This window comes from Symphalangus syndactylus, chromosome 24, assembly GCF_028878055.3.
Source record: "Symphalangus syndactylus isolate Jambi chromosome 24, NHGRI_mSymSyn1-v2.1_pri, whole genome shotgun sequence".
Taxonomy (NCBI): domain Eukaryota; kingdom Metazoa; phylum Chordata; class Mammalia; order Primates; family Hylobatidae; genus Symphalangus; species Symphalangus syndactylus.
In genome coordinates this window covers 37170624-37187553 of record NC_072446.2, presented here as the reverse complement: position 1 = coordinate 37187553, position 16930 = coordinate 37170624, and the positions used below count along the sequence as shown (strand labels likewise).

Below are 16930 nucleotides of genomic sequence, written 5' to 3'. Positions count from 1 at the left end.
CAAGTGATCCTCCCACTTCAGCCTCCCAAGTAGCTGGGACTAAAGGCTTGCATAGCTGTGCCTGGCTTACAATGTGTTTTCATAAACACTGACTTACTTACCTGATCTTCATAGAATCCCTTTATAGTAAGCAATGCTGAGATCATCATCATCTCCAAAAGGAGGAGGAAACTAGGGTAAAAGTTTTACAGTGGGAAAACACACGTGGGCAACTTGATTTCCAAGACAAGAGATTAAATGGCTGTTCAAGCTAAAACTGAAATTCACGTTTTCCCTCTAACATGAAGCTCACTTCAGAAAGGTCTCTTGGCCAAAGTGAGAGGCTAGGCTGGAGAAAGGGAGAGCTCTCTCTTGCTAAGTGAGAAGTCTGCTTTATTTTATGAACCTGAAACACATTCCACTGTATAAATGATAGCCATGTACACAGCACTGGAAATCTTAATTTTAGGAACCAACACTAGGGATCTGAGGGTTTTCTTCACTTGACCTGTAGACCTTATAGGGCCATAATGAGGACCAGATACATAAATTGCTTGAAAATCCTTTGCCAAGCATTAATGTACAACACAGTCAGCCCTCCATAGCCATGGGTTCTGCATCCATGAATTCAGCCACCCACAAATTAAAATATTCAGGAAAAAAAGTGCGGGCATGATGGCGTGTACCTGTAGTCCCAGCTACTCTGGAGGCTGAGGCACGAGAATCACTTGAACCCGGGAGGCGAAGGTTGCAAGTGAGCAGAGATCGTGCCACTGCACTCCAGCCTGGGCGATAGAGAGGGAGACTCGGTCTCAAAAAAAAAAATCAGGCCGGGCGCGGTGGCTCACGCCTGTAATCCCAGCACTTTGGGAGGCCGAGGCAGGCGGATCATGAGGTCAGGAGATCAAGACCATCCTAGCTAACACAATGAAACCCCATCTCTACTAAAAGTACAAAAAAATTAGCCAGGCATGGTGGCGGGCGCCTGTAATCCCAGCTACTCAGGAGGCTGAGGCAGGAGAATGGCATGAACCCGGGAGGCGGAGCTTGCAGTGAGCCAAGATTGCGCCACTGCACTCCAGCCTGGGTGACACAGCGAGACTGTCTCAAAAAAAAAAAGAGAAAAAAAAAATCAGGAAAAAAAAACATGCCGTACTAAACATGTAGACTTTTTTTTCTCGTCATTACTCCCTAAATAATACAATATAACAACTATTTACATAGCACCTATATTGTATTAAATGTAAGTAATCTAGAGATTATTTAAAGTACATGGCGGGATATACATAGGTTATATGCAAATACTATGCCACTTCATATCAAGGACTTGAGCATCCATGGATTTTGCCATCCGAGGGAGGTCCTGGAATCAAAGGACCAGGGATACTTGGGGACAACTGTACTAGGAGTCAAAGATTCTAGTTTAAATTCAGCTACTCTAACATTATCTTTACAAGTAATTTAACCTCTGTGACATTCAGTTTCCTCATAGCAATTATGAGGAATACTTAATGAGCATTTGATGGCAGGCACTTTTCTGGTACTTTACAAATATGAACTCATTTAAACTTCACAATCACCACTCATGTAGGTATATCATTATCCCATTTATACAAAAAAGGAAACTGAGGCATGGAGAGGATAAGCAACCTCCCAATGTCACATAGTTCTAACAGCAGGATTAAGATATGAACCCAGGCAACCCAACTCTAGAATCCTTGCTCATTTATGGGACGAAAGGGTAGAGTATCTGCAAGGTACCTTCTAGCTCTAACACTATATGACCTAGTCTGAAACCAATTAAAATAGCATATTGTGGAAAGTGCCACATAACTAAAGGCAGAAAGTACCGTTCAGAAGCTACATATTAGATAATCACCTCTGTGAGCCTTGGTTGTCTCTTTTTATCAAAAATAAAGACAAGGCCGGGCGCGGTGGCTCACGCTTGTAATCCCAGCACTTTGGGAGGCCGAGGCGGGTGGATCACGAGGTCAGGATATCGAGACCACAGTGAAACCCCGTCTCTACTAAAAAATACCAAAAAAAAAATTAGCCGGGCGTGGTGGCGGGCGCCTGTAGTCCCAGCTACTCGGAGAGGCTGAGGCAGGAGAATGGCGTGAACCCGGGAGGCGGAGCTTGCAGTGAGCCGAGATTGCGCCACTGCACTCCAGCCTGGGCGACAGAGCGAGACTGCGTCTCAAAAAAAAAATAATAATAAAATAAAATAAAGACAAAATCCCTACTTCTCAGGATTTTCTTTAAAATTAACATATGTACCTTGCAGTACGTTCAGCACAATATTAAGTTGAATTTGAATCTCCATTTCCTCGAGTAGAAACAGGTTGAGGTGGGGTGGAGAAAGGCATTAAATTTTTAAACCTACAGATGCTTTCTAAAGTGTCTCACAGTTCTAAAATTGTATAATTGCCACTTACAGCACCTTATATTTCAAATGAAAAGTGGAGCTAAAAATATTTTATTTGAGCTGCGGTTGGATCCGTTGAAATGGTTTTCCAAGTGAGAGACAGTTACTGGTGTTTTGTTTTACAAACACTGACAGATTTACCAGAAACATTCAATGTCAGATGTTCCTGTACTAAAAATGTTAAGTATGGGATAAGAGGAAACTGCTTCAGATTCAGGGCCAAAGGCGGGGGGGGCAGGGGGAGCAAGAGGAAATTACAAGTTGAAACAATGCAAACTTTTGGAAGATTTTCTGAAGAATTTCATCATGTAATTTCCAATGTCAACAAAATTTTTCTCTGTAATTTTGGCTCTGGTTGGTCTTAGGCCAATACTTTTAAATCAGTTCTTATTAGAAGAAAGGAACAATCAGCTGTTCTTTCCTTCTCCAATCCTACAATTCTTGTCCAAATCCTTAATTGAAACCACTGAAGTGTAACAGAAAGGGTAATCCCAAGTCTGCCATCAAATAGCTGTGAACTGGCTACTCAACAATCTGGGTCTCCATTTTCCCTCATGAAAAATGGGAATAATAAAAGCTATCTCACAGGAGTGTTCCCAGGAACATTTCTAAAAGCACTTTGATAACAGAAAAACATAACCAAAGGCATCACTGTTATGAACAACTGTTACCGAATTATGCAAGCCCTGCTTTCCCCAGCAAACTGCCAGAGAAGCAAAAACCGTTTCCTTAAAATATTGTTTGGAATCTGGCATTTATTCCCTTTCTCAAAAGCTTGCAGTGGTTTCCAAGGACCTCTTTATTGAAACTTAAACACCTGATCCTTACTGGTCTTTACCAACTGGACCCCTCTAAACTCTTTAATACTTACTGTGTTTTCCACTCAACAGTTTCAAAACCTGACTCAGATTCTCTCGTTTGGGAATCACTGCTCCACTTCACACATGCTAATTCCCTTGTAGTAATTTCCTCTGGGACTCTCCTCTTCACTCCAACCCAAACTATAAGCTCAATTACTTCAAGAAATCTCTCTAGGCCGGGCACAGTGGCTCACATCTGTAATCCCAGCACTTCGGGAGACCAAGGCGGGCAGATCACCTGAGGTTAGGAGTTCAAGACCAGCCCGACCAACATGGCGAAACCCCATCTCTACTAAAACTACAAAAATTAGCTGGGCGTGGTGGCAGGCGCCTGTAATCCCAGCTACTCGGGAGGCTGAGGCAGGGAGAATCGCTTGAACTCGGGAGACAGAGGTTACAGTGAGCCAAAATCAGGCCACTGCACTCCAGCCTGCGTGACAGAGCAAGACTCCACTCAAAAAAAAAAAAAAAAAAAAAAATCTGTCTAGATGCCAGCTTCTGGTTCTACTGGCTCTACTCAGTATTTTTTTTTTTTTTTTTTTTTTGAGATGGAGTCTTACTCTGTCACCCAGGCTGGAGTGCAGTGGCGCAATCGCGGCTCACCGCAAGCTTCGCCTCCCGGATTCAAGCAATTCTGCCTCAGCCTGCCAAGTAGCTGGGACTACAGGGGAGCGCTACCATGCCCAGCTAATTTTTGCATTTTCAGTAGAGGCGGGGTTTCACCATGTTGGCCAGGCTGGTCTCAAACTTGTGATCTCAGGTGATCCACCCACCTCGGCTTCCCAAAGTGCTGGGATTACAGGCATGAGCCACCATGTCGGCCTCTACTCGTCCTTTTTCCTTTCCATCTCTTCCACCACTTCATCTATAAATATAAATCTGTGGAAGTACTTCTCTCTCTCTTAAGGTACTAATATATTAGGCCTATAACAATTAGTACATCTCAACTTCTCCCAAGTTCAAAAGACACAGCCATTCCCAATGGCAAAAATTATTCCTTTAACTTAAGATAAATGCACTGTTACTAAGTGGGAACTAGTTTTATTGTCATTTTGCCTTTCCAACACTTCAAAACCAAAAAAAAATTTTTTTTTTTTTTTTTGAGATGGAGTCTCCCTCTGTTGCCCAGGCTGGAGTGCTCACTGTAAGCTCCACCTCCCGGGTTCACACCATTCTCCTGCCTCAGCCTCCCAAGTAGCTGGGACTACAGGCGCCCACCACCTCACCCGGCTAATTTTTTGCATTTTTAGTAGAGACGGGGTTTCACCATGTTCGCCAGGATGGTCTTGATCTCCTGACCTTGTGATCGGCCTGCCTCAGCCTCCCAAAGTGCTGGGATTACAGGCGTGAGCCACCATGCCCGGCCAAAACCAAAATTTTTAAGATAGGCTTCATGTTTTTGTTTCCCGTGCACATTGTTAATTGCAGTGATTTTTACATCAGTATTTCAAAACATTCTGACATACCACCTCTTGTACTGACTACCCTTTAATCAGTCCACTGACAGGCCTGTTTCTGCATGTGGTTTTTTAAGATACATAGTATTTTCCTTGGCTCATTCATGAGCTAGAAAAGGATTTATAGGTGTAGTGGATTCTAGTTATTCACCATAAAATCACCACAAACACTGAGTTAGCAAATACTGAACCATTGCTTCTAGAGGAAATGCCAGACTTAGGTTCCTGCAAGCCTCTGGTCACAACATTCATCAACCAATCAATACATAACCTTGTTTTATGGTTTTCTGTTGAAAGACACCCTATTTAATATACATTGTTGATTCATTAACACTGAACTCACAGCCAACAGCACGATAACTCACTTAGCAAAATTTACCTAATAAACATATTTTCCCATAAGGCACATTGTGGCCTTCTTGCACTCAGCAATGCTAGATAGCATTTCCATACTACACTTGGGGGACATTTTAAAGATGGGATTCACCAACAAAAGCACAAAAATATGAAAAATATGGCACTAAACAGGCCATGAAAAGAATACTTGTTACAGTATGAAAACTGAAACAAGAAGGTGGAATGTTGACCCATCTCAGCTAGGAACACGGACATTGGCAGCTCAAATTTCTTACCCCTCTGCAGATGTCCACAAATGACTACAAAAGTGCCGTAAGTATTGATTTTGGGGTTTCAAATAAATTTTAGCAACTAGGTGAGTTCACAAATAGAGAATCTGTGAATAATGAAAATCAATTATAAACATGAAATCCACTTTTTTTTTTTTTTTGAGATGCAGTTTCACTCTTGTTGCCCAGACTGGAGTGCAATGGCGCAATCTCAGCTCACCGCAACCTCTGCCTCCTGGGTTCAAGTGATTCTCCTGCCTCAGCCTCCCGAGTAGCTGGGATTACAGGCATGTGCCACCATGCCTGGCTAATTTTGTATTTTTAGTAGAGATGGGGTTTCTCCATGTTGGTCAGGCTGGTCTCGAACTCCCAACCTCAGGTGATCCCTCAGCCTCAGCCTCCCAAAGTGCTGGGATTACAGGCATGAGCCATCATGCCCAGCCGAAATCCACTTTATAAGTCACCGCTGGTGCCTATATTCCAAATGCCATGGATACTAACTCAATTCCGGAGTCCAAAGAACAGATACTATGGTAACAAACTTTCCTTCCAGTTACAATGTGGCATGCTATAATACAAAAGGATATTTCCACAGAGGGAAGAGAATGTTTAACCATTCCTTCATAAATTACTGAATACAGGCCGGGCATAGTGGCTCACGCCTGTAATCCCAGCACTTTGTGGCTCACGCCTGTAATCCCAGCACTTTGTGAGGCTGAGATGGGTGGATCACTTGAGGTCAGGAGTTCGAGACCAGCCCGGCCAACATAGTGAAACCCGTCTGTACTAAAAAATATATAATATAGGCTGGCTGTGGTGGCCCAGCACTTTGGTTTGGTTTGGTTGCTAAAATTTATTTGAAACCCCGAAATCAATACTCATGGCACTTTTGTAGTCATTTGTAGACATCTGCAGAGGGGTAAGAAATTTGAGCTGCCAGTGTGCGTGTTCCTAGCTGAGATGGGTCAACATTCCACCTTCTTGTTTCAGTTTTCATACTGTAACAAGTATTCTTTTCATGGCCTGTTTAGTGCCATATTTTTCATATTTTTGTGCTTTTGTTGGTGAATCCCATCTTTAAAATGTCCCCCAAGTGTAGTATGGAAATGCTATCTAGCATTGCTGAGTGCAAGAAGGCCACAATGTGCCTTATGGGAAAATATGTTTATTAGGTAAATTTTGCTAAGTGAGTTATCGTGCTGTTGGCTGTGAGTTCAGTGTTAATGAATCAACAATGTATATTAAATAGGGTGTCTTTCAACAGAAACCCAGCACTTTGTGGCTCACACCTGTAATCCCAGCACTTTGGGAGGCCCAGGCACGCGGATCACGAGATCAGGAGATTGAGATCATCCTGGCTAACATGGTGAAACCCCGCCTCTACTAAAAATACAAAAAATTAGCCAGGTGTGGTGGTGGGCGCCTGTAGTCCCAGCTACTCGGGAGGCTGAGGCAGGAGAATGGCGTGAACCTGGGAGGCAGAGCTTGCAGTGAGCCGAGATCGTGCCACTGCACTCCAGCCTGGGCGACAGAGCGAGACTCCATCTCGAAAAACAAACAAACAAACAAACAAACAAAAAAAATATATATATAATATATATAAATTAGCCGGGCATGGTGGCGCGTGCCGGTAATCCCAGCTACTCGGGAGGCTGAGGCACAAGGATCACTTGAACCCGGGAGGCGGAGGTTGCAGTAGGCAGAGATCCTGCCACTGTACTCCAGCCTGGGTGACAGAGTGAGACTCCATCTCAAACAACAACAAAAAATTACTCCAGTACTTTGGGAGGCCAAGGCAGGCGAACTGCCTGAGCTCAGGAGTTTGCAACCAGCCTGGGCAACACAGTGAAACCCCGTCTCTACTAAAATACAAAAAAATTAGCTGGGCATGGGGGCATGCACCTGCAGTCCCAGCTACTTGGGAGGCTGAGGCAGGAGAATTGCTTGAACCTGGGAGGCAGAGGTTGCAGTAATCCAAGATCGCACCATTGCACTCCAGCCTGGGGGACAAGAGCGAGACTCCGTCTCAAAAAAAAAAAAAAAAAAAAAAAAAAAAAAAAAAAAAAAAAAAAAAAAAAAATTACCTATACACTGCCTCCTCCCACTTTGTTGGGATTTTTCAATCTGAGCTTTCAAAAGATTACATACAGGAAATATTGGAATAAATCAATAAATACGTTAAAGGTGAGGGGTCAGGTTTCTATCAGAGAAAGGAGTTAACAAATGTGGCAAGGCAAAAGAGTAGAACAAACCCTGTGGTATTAGAATGAATTTAGAATAACTGGTGTAGGCTGGCCGGGCGCGGTGGCTCACGCTTGTAATCCCAGCACTTTGGGAGGCCGAGGCGGGCGGATCACAAGGTCAGGAGATCGAGACCACGGTGAAACCCCGTCTCCACTAAAAATACAAAAAAATTAGCCGGGCGTGGTGGCGGGCGCCTGTAGTCCCAGCTACTCGGAGAGGCTGAGACAGGAGAATGGCGTGAACCCGGGAGGCGGAGCTTGCAGTGAGCCGAGACTGCGCCACTGCACTCCAGCCTGGGTGACAGAGCGAGACTCCGTCTCCAAAAAAAAAAAAAAAAAAAAAAAGAATAACTGGTGTAGGCTTTTAATATATAAAGAAAAAGATATATGCATGTTTATGTGTATATATAGACATATATATATTTCCTACCCACATCCTGGTAGGGCCTGCAGACAATGACACTCCAGTAGCAAAGAGCACATGTAGCACCCAGATGTGGTTTCTAAATAGCAACAACCACTAAAGGAACTAGTCTCCTCAGGAGACAAGTTGACTCCAGAATGGGGATGATGTTCATCAAAGCCTTACAAAGAACTGGTATTATTCCCAGACATCCCATTAATGGGTATATACCCAAAGGATTATAAATCATGCTGCTATAAACACACATGCACACGTATATTTATTGAGGCACTATTCACAATAGTAAAGACTTGGAACCAACCCAAATGCCCATCAATGATAGACTCAATTAAGAAAATGTGGCACATATACACCATGGAATACTATGCAGCCATAAAAAAGGATGAGTTCATGTCCTTTGTAGGGACATGGATGAAGCTGGAAACCATCATTCTCAGCAAACTATCACAAGGACAGAAAACCAAACACTGCATGTTCTCACTCAGAGGTGGGAATTGAACAATGAGAACACATGGACACAGGAAGGGGAACATCACACACCAGGGCCTGTCGTGGGGTGGGGGGAGGGGGGAGGGATAGCATTAAGAGATATAGCTAGGCCGGGCGTGGTGGCTCACGCCTGTAATCCAAGCACTTTGGGAGGCCGAGGCAGGCGGATCATGAGGTCAGGAGATCGAGACCATCCTGGCTAACACACTGAAACTCCATCTCTACTAAAAATACAAAAAAATTAGCCAGGCGTGGTGGCAGGCACCTGTAGTCCCAGCTACTCGGGAGGCTGAGGCAGGAGAATGGCGTGAACCCGGGAGGCGGAGCTTGCAGTGAGCTGAGATTGCACCACTGCACTCCAGCCTGGGCGACAGAGCAAGAATCCATCTCAAAAAAAAAAAAGAGATATACCTAATGTAAATGACGAGTTAATGGGTGCAGCACACCATCATGGCACATGTATACATATGTAACAAACCTGCACGTTGTGCACATGTACCCTAGAACTTAAAGTATTAAAAAAAAAAAAAAAAGAAGCATGAATCTGAAAAAAAAAAAAAAGAACTGGCATTATTCAATCTGTCTGACAGTTCCTTAGAAGGCCCTATTTCAAAGTTGTCTTAGAACTCACCCAGTGTGAAAAAACCTTTTCCCCAGGAGCAGCGGTTGAAAACAAATAGAGATAACTGTTTGACTTCATGGCTTCCTGAGGCAGTGAATAAAAGGTGAAGAAAACAACAGGCTAACTAAAAAGGTTTAAAAGAAAAGCTGGGGAATGAGATGTCCACAGGGGCTTAGAAAAGCCACAACATATTCCTGGGCATCTAGGAAGCCATGAACATAGCCAGGTCTGTGCACATACCCAACGCTGTGCACATGCTCAGGAAAGACCTAAGAACATCTCTTACATGTGGTTGACCTTGAGGTTCTGCACAGCAGCAAGTGAAAGTTAAGGCAGAGTTATCGAATGCCTGGCAGAGTGTTATGGGTACATCCCAACGTGCACACAGAGCCCCACAGCAAAAACTGGGATACTCACTGCTTCCAGGCAGTGAGAACAGAATTTTAAGAAATTTAACAGAAATTTAAAGAAATTTGTTTAATCATTACCTGACTACTAAGCAGAGACTTCAGTGGCCACAAACAACAAAGAATACAGACTACAGAATCAATTCAGAAAAGTCACTAAACAAAAATACAACAACAAACCTTGGGAAGGGAAACAATCTGATTTCCAGAGTGGCCACATTATTTAAAATGTCCAATTTTCAACAAAAAAAAAGTTATAAAACATGCAAAGAAACAATAAAGTATTGCCCATACACAGGGGGAAAAAAATGCAATCAATAGAAACTGTCTCTAAGAAAACCCAGGCAGGCCGGGCGTGGTGGCTCACGCTTGTAATCCCAGCACTTTGGGAGGCCGAGGCGGGCGGATCACGAGGTCAGGAGATCGAGACCACGGTGAAACCCCGTCTCTACTAAAAATACAAAAAAAAAAAAATTAGCCAGGCGTGGTGGCGGGCGCCTGTAGTCCCAGTTACTCGGAGAGAGGCAGGAGAATGGCGTGAACCCGGGAGGCGGAGCTTGCAGTGAGCCGAGATTGCGCCACTGCACTCCAGCCTGGGCGACAGAGCAAGACTCTGTCTCAAAAAAAAAAAAAAAAAAAAAAAAAGGAAGAAAGTCTTTACATATTACGGAAATCAAGTTTGTATTAATCCAAACAAGACTGTTATGAATTAAGATGTTCATTGTAATCCCAGGGCAGTCGCTAAGAAAACAGCTCATAAAATATAGTAAAAGCTTGTAACATGTACACAAATTAGCTCAAAATAGATAAAAGACCAAAACGTAGGACCTAAAATGATAAAACTTTTAAAAGAAAACTTATGGGAATGGCCTCATGACATTGGATTTTGCAATGATTTCTTGGATATGATATCAAAAAAGTAGGCAATAGGCCAGGCATGGTGGCTCAAACCTGTAACCCCAGCACTCTGGGAGGCTGAGATGGGCAGATCACTTGAGGTCAGGAGTTCGAGACCAGCCTGGCCAACATGGGAAAACCCCCTCTCTATTAAAAACATAAAAATTAGCCAGGTGTGCTGGTGCATGCCTGTAATCCCAGCTACTCGGGAGGGTGAGGCAGGAGAATCGCTTGAACCTGGGTGGCAGGGGCTGCAGTGAGTCTAGATTGTGCCACTGCACTCTAGCCTGGGTGACAGTGCAAGACCCTGTCAAAAAAAAAAAGAGTAGGCAATAAAAGAAAAAAAAAATAAGTTGGACTTCATGAAAATTTTAATGAAAATTAAAAACTTTTGTGTATCAAAGAATAGTATCAACAGACTGAAACAGCAACCCACAAGATAGGAAAAATACATGCAAATCATATATCTGATGAGGGATTGATATTCAAAATGTATGAAAAACTTGCCAGATGCGGTGGCTCATGCCTGTAATCCTTGCACTTTGGGAGGCCGAGGCGAATGGATCACCTGAGGTCAGGAGTTCAAGACCAGCCTGGCCAACATAGCAAAACCCCATCTCTACAAAAAATACAAAATTTAAGGCTGGGCGTGGTGGCTCACACCTGTAATCCCAGGATTTTGGGAGGCTGAGGCAGGCAGATCACCTGAGGTCGGGAGTTTGAGACCATCCTGACCAACATGGGGAAACCCCATCTCTACTAAAAATACAAAATTAGCCAGGCGTGGTGGCGCAGGCCTGTAATCCCAGCTACTTGGGAGGCTGAGGTGGGAGAATTGCTTGAACTCAGGAGGCAGAGGTTGCGGTGAGCCAAGATCATGCCATTGCACTCCAGCCTGGGCAACACGAGCGAAACTCTGTCTCAAAAAGAAAAAAGACACGAAGAGGTGCCCAATATCACTAGTCACTAGAGAACTGTAAATCAATACTACAATGAGACACCATTTCATACTCATTAGAATAGCTATTGTCAAAAAACAGAAAATAAGGCCACGTGTGGTGGTTCACACCTGTAATCCTAACACTTCGAGAGGCCGAGGCAGAAGCATCACTTGAGCTCAGGAATTTGAGACCAGCCTGGGCAACATAGCAAGAACTCCTCTCTACTAAAAATTCAAAAATTAGCTGGGTGTGTTGGCACACACCTGTAGTCCCAGCTACTCGGGAGGCTAAGATGAGAGGATCACTTGAGCCCAGAAGTTGAGGCTGCAGTAAGCTGTCATTGGGCCACTGCACACCAGCCTGCGTGACAGAGCAAGACCTTGTCTCAAAAACAAACAAACAAAAACCAGAAAATAACAAGTGTCGGCAAGGATGTGGTGAAACTGGAACCCTTATGCACTGCTGGTGAGAATGTAAAACAGTGTATCTGCTGTGGAAAACAGTAGGACAATTCCTCAACAAATTAAACAGGCTGGACATAGTGGCTCACGCCTGTAGTCCCAGCACTTTGGGAGACCAAGACAACAGGATTGCTTGAGCCCAGGAGTTCAAGACCAGCCTGGGCAACATAAGGAGACCCCATCTCTACAAAAAAGAAAAAAACATTAGCCAGGCATAGTGGCACTTGCCTGTGGTCCCATCTACTCAGGAGGCTGAAGTGGGAGGATCACTTGAGCCCAGGAGGTCAAGGCTGCAGTGAGCTATGATTGAGCCACTACACTTCAGCATGCATGACAGAGTGAGACCCTATCTCCAAAAAAAAAAGAGAAAATTCTGACACATGCTACAACATGGATGAACCTTGAGGACATTATGCTAAATGAAATAAGCCAGTCACAAAAGGTCAAATACTGTATGATTCCACTTATATGAGGTACACAGAGTAGTTAAACTCATGGAGACAGAAAGTAGAATGGTGGCTGCCAGGGGCTGGGGAGAAAAGACTATAGAGAGTTATTAATAGGTTCAGAGTTTCAGTTTTATAAAACGAAAAGAATTCTGTGGATAAGGGTGGTACAGATGGCACAACAATGTAAATGCACTCAATACCACAGAACTGTACACTTAAAAAGTTTCAAAGGTGACCAGGCACAGCGGCTCACGTCTGTAATCCCAGCACTTTGGGAGGCCAAGGCGGGCGGATCAGCTGAGGTCAGGAGTTCGAGACCAGCCTGGCTAAAATGGTGAAACCCCATTTCTACTAAAAATACAAAAAATTAGCTGAACGTAGTGGCACGTGCCTGTAATCCCAGCTACTCGGGAGGCTGAGGCAGGAGAATCGCTTGAACCCGGGAGGCAGAGGTTGCAGTGAGCCAAGATCACGCCATTGCACTCCAGCTTGGACAACAAGAGTGAAACTCCATCTCAGAAAAAAAAAAAAAAAAGTTTAAAAGGTAAATTTTGTTATATGTATTTTACCACAACTTTTTAAAAATTTTCTGAAGTACAGGGTGGCTTTCTGCAATTTTTACTATTTCCAAAGAAAAGCAGAAACGATCAGCAACGCCCAGGACAACTCATAAAAACCATAAGCATGTCTAGTTCCACTGATCAAATGTCCAGGCTCTCTGCTGTAGTCATTCAATGATAGCAGTGTTTTGGTTTTCTCCTCCTTCCCAAACCCATCACTGGAGAAGGGAAAATATTGGCTGACAAGACAAAAAGAGGAAAAAATAAAGCAAGACTAACAAGAATGTTTCAGGAATACTTTTTTTTTTTTGAGACAGAGTTTCACTCTTTCACCCAGGCTGGAGTATAGTGGCACAATCTCAGCTCACTGCAACCTCCGCCTCCTGGGTTGAAGCAATTCTCGTGTCTCAGCCTCCCGAGTAGCTAGGATTACAGGCGCCCACCACCAGGCCTGGCTAATTTTTGTATTTTTAGTAGAGACAGGGTTTCACCACGTTGGCCAAGCTGGTCTTGAACTCCTGGCCTCAAGTGATCCACCTACCTCAGCCTCCCAATGTGCTGGGATTACAGGTGTGAGCCACCGCACCTGGCCAGGAATACTTCTCTGTGGTTCAGTTTTCTTATCTGTAAAATAGAGGAAATAACATGCCCTCCTTTCCAAAGGGATGTTATAAGGATTAAGTAAGTATTTTAAAGTGCTTAGCATATAGTAAGTGCCCTATAAAATGTTAGTTATCAGGCCAGGCTCGGTGGCTCATGCCTGTTATTCCAGCACTTTGGGAGGCCGAGGGAGGCGGATCATGAGGTCAGGAGTTTGAGACCAGTCTGGCCAACATGGTGAAACCCTATCTCTACTAAAAATACAAAAATTAGCCAGGTGTGGTGGCAGGCGCCTGTAATCCCAGCTACTTGGGAGGCTGAAGCAGGAGAATTGCTTGAACCCAGGAGGCAGAGGTTGCAGTGAGCCAAGATCACACCACTGAACTCCACCCTAGGTGACAGAGCGAGACTCCATCTCAAAAAAAAAAAAAAAATACAAAAATTAGTCAGGTGTGGTGTGGTGAATGCCTGCCATCCCAGCTACTCGGGAGGCTGGCACAGGAGAATCGCTTGAACCCGGGAGCAGAAGTTGCAGTGAGCCCGAGATGGCACCACTGCACTCCAGCTTCGGCGACAGAGCAAGACTCTGCCTCAAAAACAAAACAAAACAAAACAAAACAAAAACTAAAGGGTGGGAGGGAAAGGATTTAAAAAAAAAAAAAAGCCACTAAATTCAGAACATCCTAATTGCCATTTCCCCAGCAGTCCTCATTTCTGAATCAATTTCTGGCCTGAAATCAAACAATCACTTCACCAGGTGAATCTTTCTGGCAGTTACAGGGGCTACCCTACAAATATTTACTGAACAGCAGTCGAGGGTACCTCACTCTGCTAGGCTGGCAAGGAATACAAGAAGTAAAACTGTCGTCCTTGTAAGACATATATAAAAAGATCAAAAATACAAATATAAAATAACAATTCAAAAGTTACCCAGAGGCAGGAATAGACCATGTCTACTATGAAAAACAATGTCTTTGACCCAGTTTTTGAAGACTTGCTAAAACTATACACTCTCCCATCCCTCCATGATTAAAAACTAAGCTCTGTATCCTAACGTTTTTTCTGCTGCCACTTTCTTTTCTCCTTTAATTCCTAGAGAAAAGAGTATGCTGGAAGGATCAGGACTAAATCTCAAGAGGTGCAGTAGCTTCACACACAGGTGCTAAAGAGTCTAGTAGTCTTTCCTTACTTCATTCATTTATTCAACAAGTAATCATTTAACACCTATGATGTGCCAAAGTGAAAACGACCGAGACAGACATGGCTCCAATTCTCACGCAGCTTTCAATCTAATAATCTATATATCCACTTAACTGCACAGTTAAGAACTGACTTATTACCTATGAAAGAAACCCTGAGAATCTCAGAATCTAAAGGGACTGCAGGAGATAAATGTCCTCGTTTTTCACATAGGGTCAATGAGGCCCAAAAGTGACTTGCTCAAAGTCACTATGCATCAGTGACAGTCAGGGACTAGAACCCAGGTCTCCTGAAACTCCAATCAGTGTCCTACACGCTCCTCTCCCTGAGGGGAAGCAGGTACATGGGGGAGGGAAGGAAAAGCAAACCCCATCAAATAAAGGCCAGATGTCACTCTTCCCCTTCTCGAAAGATGGGGGAGCTAAGGTCAAAACGGGGGTAGGAAGAGGTAGGAAGCTGCCTCAGTTTCCCCACGGAAAAGCGGCCACGCAGCCTAGCTGTAACACAGGCTCCCCTCCTGCAATTCCTTCCACTTCCTCTCGCCCTGCCTTGTCGAACTCCAACCCGGGACCCACAGAGCTACCGTAGAAAATTACTCCTTCACTCACAAGGACTCGCACCAGCAACGCCATGTTCCTCAATAACCATTTCCGGGTGAAGAGTGAGCTTCCGGTGTCCTCTTTTCTACGTCCTCTTTTTGCCGGCGAAAGACCAACAAGGGCGGCGCAGGCGCAAAGAGGCCGCTACGCGCACGCGCGCTTGCTTTCTCGGCTGTGCACCAGGCTGTCGTGCCCGGGCACGCGCCTCCCTGCTGTCTCCCCCCACTACACGTCACAGTGGCTCAAATCGTTCCCCCACGCCTGTCTCCTTGACCCCAGACCTCGGGGCTTCTCATATCCCCTCTCTTTATTCCCCACCAGCCTCACTCCTCAGCCCCTCCTTCCCAAACTCCACCCCAACACTTTTCAATGGAGGTCGAACAGAATAGGACCTTAGGAAATCCCAATCTTTAGAAAGAGCCAGAAGACCGGGCGCGGTGGCTCACGCCTGTAATCCCAATACTTTGGGAGGCCGAGGCGGGCGGATCACCTGAGGTCAGGAGTTCGAGACCAGCCTGGCCAACATGGCAAAACCCCATCTCTACTAAAAATACAAAGAAAGTAGCCGGGCATGTTGGTGTGTGCCTGTAATCCCAGCTACTCAGAAGGCAGAGGTTGCAGTGAGCCGAGATCGCGCCACTGCACTCCAGCCTGGGGGACAGAGCAGGACTGGACTCTGTCTCAAAAAAAAAAAAAAAAAAAAAAAAAAAGCCAGAGAAGGAGGCTAAGGGGATAAAAGGAATACAGGGGACAGCAGAGTCCTGAAAGTCAAGGCAAGAAGGCAGTCATGTGCCGATCTGAAGCCTGGTAGAGGAAGAAACTTTTGGGATTTGTGGTTGGTTGGTTGTTTAAGGGGAACATCTTTGAATATTGATAGGAAAGGATTAGTGAAGAGTACACAGGGCCGTGCCTGGTGGCTCACGCCTGTAATCCCAACACTTTGGGAGGCCGAGGCAGGTGGATTGCCTGAGGTCAGGAATTCAAGACCAGCCTGACCAATATGGTGAAACCCCGTCTCTACTAAAAATATGAAAAAAATTAGCCGGGCATGGTGGCGTGTGCCTGTAATCCCAGCTACTTGGGAGGCTGAAGCAGGAGAATCGCTTGAACCCAGGAGGCAGAGGTTGCAGTGAGCCGAGATTGGGGCACTGCACTCCAGCCTGGGCAACAGAGCGAGACTCTGTCTCAAAAAAAAAAAAAAAAAAAGAGTATACAAGAGAATGAATCAAGGAGGCAAGGAGCTTCTTGAGGAAAGTGGCAAAGAACGGCCTTGGTAGAAGACTCCTCTTCCATTATATCCCAAGAGAAGAGAAGACAAAGTACTAGTGGTTTGGGGGTTGAGGGAGCAGAGGGGCAGGATGTTGAAGGACTTCTTTCATTTCATTCAGTCAACAAAGACCTATTGAGTCTTCCCTATGTACTGAACACAAGACATACTGGCTTCATGGAGTTCTTAGATTGGTGGGGGAGGCGTAGGAACCCACTGAAAAACATTAAAACTGGGGAGCTACTTTAGTTAGGTTGGTAAGGCCTCTCCAAGAAAGTGACGTGTAAGATGAAATCTAAAGGAAGAAGAGGAGCTAGTCATGGGAAATAACGTCACTCGACTATTTTTTTAATTAAATTTATTGATTTTTATTAATTGACAAAAAAATATATATTGTGTACAACAGGATGTTTTCTTTTTTCTT

The 16930-nt window shown here is 44.5% G+C and overlaps 1 protein-coding gene across 7 annotated transcripts in view; it reads right to left on the bottom strand.

Annotated features, from left to right (window-relative positions):
* The window catches only part of UQCC1 (ubiquinol-cytochrome c reductase complex assembly factor 1), a 117971-nt gene extending 102570 nt beyond the window's left edge, over window positions 1-15401 (bottom strand). For 3 of the 7 annotated variants that reach the window (XM_063633798.1, XM_063633799.1, XM_063633800.1), the window contains exons 1-2: window positions 15249-15303; window positions 13382-13464 (exon numbers count right to left, since the gene is read on the bottom strand). In XM_063633798.1, coding sequence (XP_063489868.1) covers window positions 13382-13464; window positions 15249-15288 — 123 coding nt within the window. In that variant the 5' untranslated portion in view covers window positions 15289-15303. Of the gene's footprint in view, window positions 1-13381; window positions 13465-15248 lie in introns of all 7 variants that reach the window. The other 4 variants (XM_055266674.1, XM_055266677.1, XM_055266679.1 and 1 more) reach the window with 2 other exon arrangements.
* Between the last annotated feature and the right edge of the window lie 1529 nt (window positions 15402-16930).